General features: G+C 35.9%; 1 protein-coding gene across 2 annotated transcripts; it reads right to left on the bottom strand.

Moving 5' to 3' along the window:
* Window positions 1–763: 763 nt before the first annotated feature.
* On the bottom strand, window positions 764–9,710 carry LOC128182483 (mitotic apparatus protein p62-like). Of its 2 annotated transcripts, XM_052851117.1 has the most exons (9): window positions 9,558–9,710; window positions 9,297–9,394; window positions 8,513–8,635; window positions 7,428–7,518; window positions 6,841–7,013; window positions 6,706–6,747; window positions 6,375–6,463; window positions 5,728–5,755; window positions 764–889 (listed from the first exon to the last, which is right to left on the bottom strand). In XM_052851117.1, the coding sequence occupies exons 1-9, from the start codon at window positions 9,586–9,588 to the stop codon at window positions 836–838; spliced, it is 729 nt and encodes a 242-aa protein (XP_052707077.1). In that variant the 5' UTR covers window positions 9,589–9,710; the 3' UTR covers window positions 764–835. The 2 variants fall into 2 exon arrangements, with proteins under 2 accessions (XP_052707077.1, XP_052707078.1); XM_052851118.1 differs by lacking the exon at window positions 6,706–6,747.
* Between the last annotated feature and the right edge of the window lie 1,246 nt (window positions 9,711–10,956).

Here is a 10,956-nt window from a genome sequence, read left to right on the forward strand (position 1 = left end):
TATTTTTCCTTCATTTGAAATATTTTAAAACCAGAAACTATTTGTGCAATCTTAATGGCCTAGCCTCTTTTTATTCAAATAGTTGCTATACATTATCACGAAATCAGTCAAACCCGATTGGAAATTAAACTATTTACATTTGTTTGGAACTAACCCCAACCAGAAAGGGTCGCGTCTCTTCGTAAAACCGTTAAATTGATCATGTTCAAAATTTTGTTGACCATCCAGACTCCTTGCAGTGCAAGTCGCAACAATCAAACGCATATAAAATACTGTGGAACGTTCTTCTATCATTTTTATAAAGTTAAACTATGTTCATTAACGCACAGTGGACCAACAAAATTCGTAGTATAATGAATAAAATCCATACTTTTTAAAATCATTTAGTCATTAAAACATTGACACCAGGCCCATTGTACATAAAGATGACATATTTATTAAATAAAAATATTCGGAAAATTTAATGTTCATCCTATTGGCACTATTCACGCTTTATTCGCCTATATTCTTTTTTATTGCTTTGATCATCCCCGCTACGTCATAAAAATCAACGTCCAGCAATTAGTTTATACTACAAATGTATGGAGGTTTGCAAAATATCTTTCACTTTAAACATGGAACTCCTTACATTTCTTTGCCTCAAGATATCTGGCAACTGCACGATTTTGCAAAAGCATAAAAAGACAAGTCGCATTGTACCAAATGATAGTTTGATGACTTGCTTGAATCCCATCTTTTATACATTTACAAAATAAAAAAAAAAAGTTGTGAACATGTTTATTATGCAGCACTAGATAATTCAAACAAAACATTTCTAGGTTAGGCTCTCCCGAGATTATTTTTTGCCCTTTTTGACAACTTTGCCCTTTTTGGCTACCTTCTTTCCACCCTGAAAAAAGATAAAACACATTTTTTAATTAAAAATAGCAATGCAAAACATATATTTCAGACAGATCTGATCTTACATGTCCTAGTTTACACGTGACAAGAAATCAAGACAAGTCAGGTAAATCCCTAATCAATAGACTGTCCAATAAGTTACCACAAATGAGAATGGGCAAGATCAAGAGAGTCCGAGATATACAACATCTCTACTATCCCTCCCTACGGGGGGCACCTGCTGGAACAAAGAGACAACTTATGGCATGGACCTCGAGTGTCACATCTGCTCCAACCTGCGCCCAGGTCCCCTCACCCGCTCCATTAATCAGAGCCCGTTTACCTGTTCCTACCTGCGACGTTCTGGGGAGCGACAGGCGAGATTAATTTAGACCTCAACCCCTCTCCCTCCAACCGGCATTTCACTGTTGCTTGGCTGGTTCTCATTTAATTGAAAATTTTCATTCATAAATTTAAAATTGGAAATCATTTTGAAGGACAGAGTTGTTTTTTCGGCGACCCGAGGGTCAAGATAAACACAATTGGAGCACTCCGCTGAATGGTGAGCTAAGATTAGATGCTCGAGTTTGAAATGTGAATGAATGATCAAACTAGCTTCTTTGTGTGGATATCATGTAGTGTTTGGAAGCCCTTTCATTCATGTTTACCCTGACATAGGTTCCTGTTTTAAATCTAAGTCAAAGCCCTTATTTGACCACCAGCGGCTTCTTCCCAGGTAAAACAATCACATACTCACAGAGTGACCTATATTCCTGGCAGTACCCCGAGTCCTTGGGAGAAATGCACCACTCCAAATCTCCAATATCATTACACATAAAATAGAGTTCACATCATAAACTTTTAAACCCCTCTCATTTTTTCTGTTTTTTGTTTACTCAATCCATCCAGTCAACAAGAGAAAGGACTTGCTTATTTGCCGTTTTCCTTCCTTTTAATTGGTTTAGCCAACAGAATTGACCTTTCTGCGTACATTTCATTTTTTTGGCACTCTAACTATATAGTGGAGACTTATGTTTTCATATTTTTTGCATAAACATTCAGTGGAAAGTTTGTATGCAATCTAGGCAATTTCAGAAAACTTGACTACACTGTCTGTTGCAGGCAAACCTCTGCTTTAATATATATGACTTACATTAAAATAAAATGATAATTTTTTTCAGAATGTGCAAACACAGAACTTAACTGTTCATCAAGGGTCCATAAAAAATTCAAACAACAAAAATCAAGTACCTTCAGTTGGTAAATGCACATAATTGAACACCAAAAGTGTTTCGCAGAAAGAAATTTAATGTTGCAAGCAAGGAGATCATCAGTTACTAATTCAGTTGCTAGGATCAAACTTGACCTTAACTTGTGACCTTAGGCTTATCTTTGATTACCTTTGACCTTGAACTACTTTCCTAAAACCTACAGCCCAGTACTTTGGGCAAAACATGGAAAAAAAACTGTTAGATATTATAATATTAAAAAACCCATTAACTTAATTATAAGTTTTTAAAGTTTTTTGGTATTGTAATTTGACCCTTAGAAGTTGATAGTAATGCTATGAACAGGTGAAATTCCATGGTGTCTGAAAAAGTACTAGAAAACACAAATTTTATCTTTAAAAAATTCTTAATAAAAGGATATTCTTCCTGCTTCAATGCTTGGCAATATTTCAAGGAATTTAATTTACATATCTCAAAATCAAAGTGGGTACGAGAGGAAGGCGCCATCTTTAAAAAAAATTCATTCATAAAATTCATCATTATGATCAAGGCATATTGTATCATATCTAAAACTTGGTACAAACTTAAGACATTATTTTCATAACAGTTTCATCCATGACTTTTTTTACATATATCAAATATGATCGTCCAACTCAAATACATATGCAGATTTAATATTTCTAAAAGTTTTACATATGTAGCAGAAATATTTCACATACAATTAGATGCCATGTGAACTAAATAAATTCACTCCTTCCCCCCCCCCCAAAAAAATGTTGACTTAAGGAATATCAGTACTTTGTTCTTATAAAACTTATTGATAATATCTGCCTTTCCTTCAGTTAATATACCTGTATTGCATGTAATTGAAATAGAACTAAGAATTCTAAGATTGTCAGATAAAACAACTGATTACAAAGAATATACAACAAGACGTGGAAATCCCCTTTGTGATAATTTTCCAGGAAGTTCAAACTGAATATGGTATCTAATGTAACAAGTTTTTAATTCGGTGAATTATCAATTTAAGAGCAACAATCCCTTTTCTTTTTTCAACAAATTAATCTCCTGCACAGAAAAGATTATATCCTTTCACCAACTCTCTACTATTTTCAACAATTTGCCAAATAGCGGAAGGGTTAAGTAAATAATTAGGATACGCGCTCAATGTGTGAAAGTTGACAAATCGGAGCAGTCCGCTTTTAAGGTCCCTCCTAAATGACCATCATGCACTTCAAGTGAGAGACAAGCGATGGGTACCAACCACTCGGCAAATATTGACCCAGAACCCCCCACTTTGTGTTTTTATGTTAGTAGATCAGATTAAATTAGCTTCACCCAACAGTAAAAGGGAAAAAACTCTCTTTGGAACTTGGGTTTTTTTTTCCTTCTCAATTTTGAATAAAAATGCATAACATTAACTCATTGCATATTAAAAAACAAATATGGGGCAGTTTACTGGTGCATAAAAATATGTGCAAGTATAGAAAGTTTAACCTTTGAATTCAAAGTCAGGGTGCGTTTTTTTTTTCTTTAAGACACTTTTAGCTGGTAATCAAATGGCATGAAAAATGCATAAAAAGGTGTATAAAAATTGAGCATTAACAAGATAACTATCAAATTACTTAATCATTTTACCCACTTTAAAGTGGCGTAATGCATACAGTGAAAAGACCACCTAAAACATTATACAACAAAAGAATTTTTTTATTGCAGCACTTTCCATTAGGGAGTGGGTCAAGGGCATGCGATCATTTGATTAATAAATTATCAAATGCCAATAAAACATAAACCCTAATGGAAAATTTATAGCCCGATTGATACTCAATGTTTGAAAACTAACAATTGAAATATGAAATGAAAAATTATTGTGGCTTATACAATGAGTTCATGCACGACTGTGGCGATTGAATTATCGGTATTGCCTATCCCACCTGCATTATCCTCCTTGTGCAGGTGTTGGGGAATTTTATTCATGGAAGGCACATGGAAAACTAGGAGGCATCAATTACAGTTTAGGGTGAGTTGATACACATTACGTAACAACCATTAGTTGTAAATGTCCATTAAACTCGCAAAAAATTTACCCAAAACTATGCATGATGATGATAATTCATAAACAGAAGTTAGAAAGAAAATATTTTCTGAAAATGAAATTTGATTATTTTTGATAAAATAAAAATAAATTAAGATTTGAAACTCGAGCAGAAAAACAGTCAAGACCTTCCCAAAGATCTAAACAGCTTTCAAAAGTAAAGATACTGCCTCCATTTTAAGAACTTTGAAAGAAGTTGCCCAGGATAAGAAAAGATCTTCCCTACAATACTGGCAATGCTTGTTGAGGAATTATGAACACACACACTTCTGAGGGACCAGTAAATCACCGTCTTGGAGGGGTCCGCAAGTGCCGGGGTTTGTTTGAAGTCAAGCTCTCATGGCACGAAGTCCACACTTCTAGACACAATCGGGGGAGCTTGAGCAGACCCATAATCCCCACTTCAAATAAATGGAGGGCCACTTCTTGGCGTGTACTTGTGGCCCTGATATTGTTTATTTTGCCGTTTATGAGGACTTTCCTACTGCATCTTATGGCCCCTGTTAAGTAGTGCAGTACCGTCCTTGAGGATACAGACACAGAGCCTTATTCCACACCTGGATGGGGACAACAGATTGAAATTTTGGGAATATTGGACTTCGGGAACATTTGATTTATTGTTCGACTCCTTGCATGTGGAATTTCCCAAATGCCAAAAATGTTAATTTTTCTTTGAGCAATGCATTTTTTACCATCAAATCACTGTCACATATCAAAGTGGATTGACAACATTGTGTTTTATTACACGCAGTCTCCATACATCAAAGAAACGTTTATAGTTACCTATATTATCTCTATCAGTCCAAGGATACGCAGCTGGTGCAAGATTAATTGTTATAAAAATAAAGATGATATTCAGATAAATAGTTCCAATTTAGGAATTCTTAAAAAATTATGATACATCATTCAATCATGCAACCATGCATGATTTAATGTACGTTATTCACTTCTGAATAACAGCTTTCAACAGAACCCAAAGAGTGCTTAATCTAATGTACATTTGTTGATTTAAATAGATTTTTGATTTTTTTTAAAAATAAAATAATTTAATTGATATTGAATAGCTATGCCTTGAATTAGGTTATCAGCAATTTAATGTATAATTTCAAGGTCCATTTTCCTTCCTCCAAATTTTGGGTGATACATCAGTCCATTAATTAATATGATACTGATCTTTAAACACAGTAAATCAACTATCATGACTGGGTGACATACATCTGTATGTTAACTTCTATGACTGGGTGACATACACCTGTAAATTAACTACTATGTCTGACCATACACCGATAAACTCCCATTTCTGACCATAAACTGGTAGATTATACATCTGTAAAATTATAATTACCATGACTGACGATTCACCGATAAACTACCATTTCTGGCCTTACTCTGGTAAATTAACTACCATTTCCTTACCATACACTAGCTGGTAAATTAACTACCATTTCCTTGCCATACACTAGCTGGTAAATTAACTACCATCACTGACCATAGATCTGTAAGTTTTAGCACGCTACAGCTTACCTTCGCACTGTCCTTTCTTGAACTTTTCCTATTTCATAAAGAAAGAAAAAACTGTTGTAGATATTGCAAGAAAGACAACTCTATTTGTCAGTTAAAAAGGGGCATCTTAAAGTTTTAAATAAATTTTCTTTTTATAGTCAAACTATGAGATTATGATACAGAGTTCGTAAAATACACCAAGCGCCCCCCCCCCCCCCCCCCCCCAAAACAATCTTAAGTTAATTATTTTGCGATTTTATTCCTTGATTTACATGCATTTCCTGTCTGTAAAAGTCTTTGTAAAAAATGTGTCACCTGTATGTTTGATATTAGAAATGAATTCTCCTTACTTGTAAAAATTGTGTCAAATTTTATAATAATTAATATAAAATCAATTTAATTTAAAATCACAACTGATCACACATACTGCAATGCAAGATGTACATCCCCACAAGTGAGATCTCTAAAGTGAAATACTCTGCACTGCTAATTAGAGGTCTGTGGCTTTCATAGGGGTTGTATGGATAGCGCCAATGAAAGAGAAATATGGCGGACAATGCCTTTGCGAGTCATGCTCAACCTTAACATTATCAATACCAAATAACAAAATGACATGTTGCCCTCTGATCATGCACATTTAAATCTATTGAGTGTACTGATACACTAACTTTTTCTCTGGACTGCTCTCTTCTTCCTCTTCCTCGTCATCTTCCTCTTCTTCCTCCTCACTCTCCATCTCCTCGTCTTCATCCTCAGACTGAGCAAAACAGAAATCATGTTAATTTCCCTAACTGTCCATGTTAAGAATAAAAAATATCTAACAGCTCAAAAATTTGGATGAAATTGTAATATTACTGATGTTTTATTGAAAGGACAGACACAATGTCAAGAGGAGAAGGATCACCTTGGATTATACAAGATAAAATGGCTGGATGACTTTGGATTAAATTATCAGGGAATATACAACTATACAAAGAACCAAAAGAATCAAATATATACCTCCTCCTCCTCACTTTCCGATTCGGTTGCCTTCTTTTTCTTCTGAAGTGATAAAAACATCCCCCATTAAATCGAAGGTGCCCAATTCTTACTCTACATTTGTGTCTGTGTGACTCGACTACTTTTGGCCCTCACCTTGGCTTTGCCCTTGCCCTTGACTGCCGATGCCTTCCTCTTCTTACTTTTGGCCTCCTTCTTGGGCGACTCCACTTCGTCTTCTTCCTCCGTTCCTTTCAGCTCGTCCTCTTCCGTCTCTGTGTAATCTTCCGTGTCCTCTTCCTGGCTGAGGTTTCCATCTTCCGGGTATTCTATGAAAAAAAAAATAAAAATCCAGTTTTTCACAAATACTGTGAGTTAATTATCTGAAAAGTAATTTCAACCTTGCAACTTAACTTGCTTACAGAATTGAAAACAATTTTTGAATTGAAAGATTTTTATGGTACAAGTACAAATGGGCTGTATGTTTGAAATTTTGAATTTTGCAACAATATGATTATTAACTGCCAATAAAATAGGAGAAACTGAGCATGCTTTTCATCAAATATAAGTATAGTATTTGCACTGTATTTAATTCTATAGCCATGCAGTTTAAGGATGCCTCTGGTATTTTCAAGGTACAATAAAATCAAGCAATGCAAGCTTCTGAATGTTACACGTTTTTATATCAACAATATCAACTTTTAAGAAATCTCTTATATATTCTTATTTAATTTTTCACATACCCACAAGTTCCTGGGCAGAGAGGAAGACAGGCCCTGATCCTTCCACCAGTCTAAACGTCACCTCTTCTCCGAAACTTAAATCTAGTGCACACTGAAATAAAACACAGAATTATCAACACAAGTTAGGCCAAAGAAAATGATGCTTTGTTTCTTGGGCATCCATGCATCAGATTAAATACTGCTTTTCTGCCATATTAAAAAGGGGAGTAACTCAGTTTTCAGATTTAGTTAAAACACAAAAAAAAATGAGTTATTGCTCTTTGTAAATTTATTGAATAAACTAAAGACTTCTTATTTGGGCGGCTTTCATGATGCTAGTACAGTTTTTTGGTTTTGTTTGTTTGTTTGTTTTTTTTGTTTTTTTTTTTTTTTGGGGGGGGGGGGGGGGGGGGGGTTAGAAAGCATATAGTGCTAGGTGCAAGCTTGAACATGTAGCATTAGCATTGTGCATTTAATTAATTGATCTTTCAATCATAATAAAAACCAAATAGAATGAAAAGTCTATAGATGTTCAATAATAATGCAGACATACAAAACTTAAGCTCAGTGAGGGCTAGCAATTAAGGCAAAATAGGAATCATAATGAATCGACAGATAAAAAGCAATCTACATGAACAATTGAAAGATCACTGCATATAGGCCTAAAAGATTAAAAATTTACAAAAATGTCAAGAAAACTCATTCATTCCCTGGGTTGTCAACCTGCAAATAAACAACAAGGTGATACATGACTAAAAGATATTTCCTTTCTTATTTGCAGATCAAATTTCCAACCATCATTAAAAAAATTGTTTGGAATGCAACCTTTGGGTTTCCAGACCCGAGAGAGAGGGAGGGAATTTACTTTTTATTTTCAAAACAGTTTTACTAATTTAAATTTCATCTAATCGATAAAAAATATAAATCAGCTGGGTATCTCAATGAAGCGGGAGGCAATTCCAGACAGACAATTTTACTTTGGCTTCAGATAAAAATTATTAGTTGATGCACTTGCCCCTACATTATTCCTTAATTCTGCACATGTATCCTTAAAGATTTGTTTGTGATAATCTATACACTTGGGAAAAGAATTTTTTCCAACATACCATGTCCTTTTTGCCCAGGGTCAGGGAGACAATGGGGGCCTTTAGGTCTTTCCTGTTGGAGTCCTTGGTTTCCATCTGGATCAAATTCCTCTCGCTTTCCACCGCTGAGGCACCCAGGACTGCCTGAAACATCAATATATATATTTTCATTTTAGTCTAGGTATCAATAAAAAACATTTGTGCTTTGAAGTAGTGCAAGAAATTTGGTCATATTCCACAGTATTAAAATTCATTTTCAAGACTGCTCCATGTGATACTGTAGATACATGTAATTTTTCCAGAGGGGTCCATGGGATTTTAATTATTCCCGAGGGAAGGGGGGGGGGTCCAAAGCACACTTTTGTTCATTTTATGATGTAAATTAAACAAATCGGAGTTTTGCTGCAAGTAAGTCAGGCATCACATTTCCTGTCTTCATTAAAACATATGTTCAGGTACGTAATATTAAAAGCAGCCATGGTAAAAATCAGTGAGTTATCACTACTGCCAATCATAAGAAATCCTACAAACTACATAAAATAAATAATACAATCACTGAAAACTTCTCCGGATACTCAATATAAGATAACTATTACAACCACTGAAAACTTTTCCGAACACTGTACGAGTTTTCATGGTTCCAAACAAGAACATTCATTTAGAAAGAAAAGTTTTATAAACTCTGCTGTGTAGTAATATACAAGGAATAGCGACGCAACACGTTTTGTAAAACTAAAATATCAACAACGTGGCAAAATGGCTGCATGCATGATTGACTATCAAACCGAGCGAAACAAAAACTCACATTTTTAAGGAATAACGTGTGAATGAGGTAATCTTCATCTTCATCCTCTTCTTTGAAGGAAAACACAAATGTGGGTTTTTCTTTGCTTAGTTCACAGGCTGAAATATTTAGTTACAATGAAAAATTTGAACGGCTACTCTGCTAAAAACCCATGTATTGTTTGAGGGAAAAACCAAATTGTCAACGGTTATAGCAACAGCGAGCGGTTTACATTTTATGTAAAATTTATTTGAAACAATTGAATCTAATTTGAATCCCTACCCCACACATATTCCCTTGCCTGTTCTGCCATGATGTTATTGCACGCCTTCCCTTTTCTATGTGTTGTGGCCAAATGCGACAGATTCTTGCCTTGTTCGAATGAAATTCTCGTGCGCGAGACCACGTGGCGCGAAACACGCCCACGATAAGTTGACAAGAAAACCGGTTTGCACTGACTGGAATGTGGCTCCGTATTTGCGAGTATTTCATGCGCGGATCCATAAACAAATTCCCTTGATCCCCATCCCCAACCACCCCCGATCTGCGCATTTATTGTTTGTATCATAAAGCTGGCCCTACCTGATGAATTAGAACCATTTAACAAGAGATTGGACTTTGGGCAATTGTGTCAAACAGCAATGTGACGTACGCATGTCTGTTTCATTGTAGGCCACTCAGCCATGGCTCTTTGAAATCAACAAGACATTTGTCTGGCTTGTGAGCGAAAGCTACGCAATCGGTGTATATATTTCGCTTGAAACCAGTGTCATTTTTAACTTGTTTTGATGCAAGAATAAGATAGTTACGTCCTACCGAAAGTCCAAGGTCTTGCTATAGTGCAAGGTTCTATTATTGAAAGAGGAAAAAGTGGTTTTAACATTCTGTGATTGCTGGAGTTACTTTGAATTTTCCAAGAGTTTGTTTAAAGGCAATGTATATTTGTTAATGGGTTAAAATAAAAACAAATACACACATCACAAACATAGGTACAAACATACATGGTTGCTTTTTTGTTCACTCCGGTATTATATTATGAAAACAGGCACCTTATTATTGGGCACAGTTTCACGAAATTTTTAGCGGGTTCACCCCTTTCCCCGCCCCTCATAGGCGTCGGAACCGGGGGGGGGGGGGGGCTAGGGGGGGGGGGGGCTTAGCCCCCACTTGTTTTGCAAAGTTAGACCACAGGGGCATCGTATCCGCTCTACACTCTATGACATACGTGTATATAAATGTATTCTTTATATATATCATAGAGTGTAGAGCGTATACGATGCCCCTGTGGTTAGACCTAACCATTAGGCACATAGCATAATAGGGGCTTCAGCCCCCCCCCCCCCCACACACTTTTTTCGCAATAAACATAATTGATCTGAAATTGACAAATTGAAAACATATTGAAATATTGAGAAGTTAGAGTTATAGGTATACTTCCCCCCCCCCCCCCCCCCCCCCCCCCCCACGGATTAGGATTTTCATGATATTGGGAATTGGGTTTTGTCAAGATTTCTGAGGATTAGTCTAGCCCCCCCCCCCCCCCATTTCAGTTTGCTTTCGACGCCACTGCCCCTTAATGATTTTTTCCAAAAGAAAATTTTCCAAATGCCGAAATAGTCAAAATATAAGGGGACAGGATGATCCAACGAAGTTTTTTTCTTCCCTACATCTCTTGCAAGTA

This window comes from Crassostrea angulata, chromosome 4 (genome assembly GCF_025612915.1).
Source record: "Crassostrea angulata isolate pt1a10 chromosome 4, ASM2561291v2, whole genome shotgun sequence".
Classification (NCBI taxonomy): domain Eukaryota; kingdom Metazoa; phylum Mollusca; class Bivalvia; order Ostreida; family Ostreidae; genus Magallana; species Magallana angulata.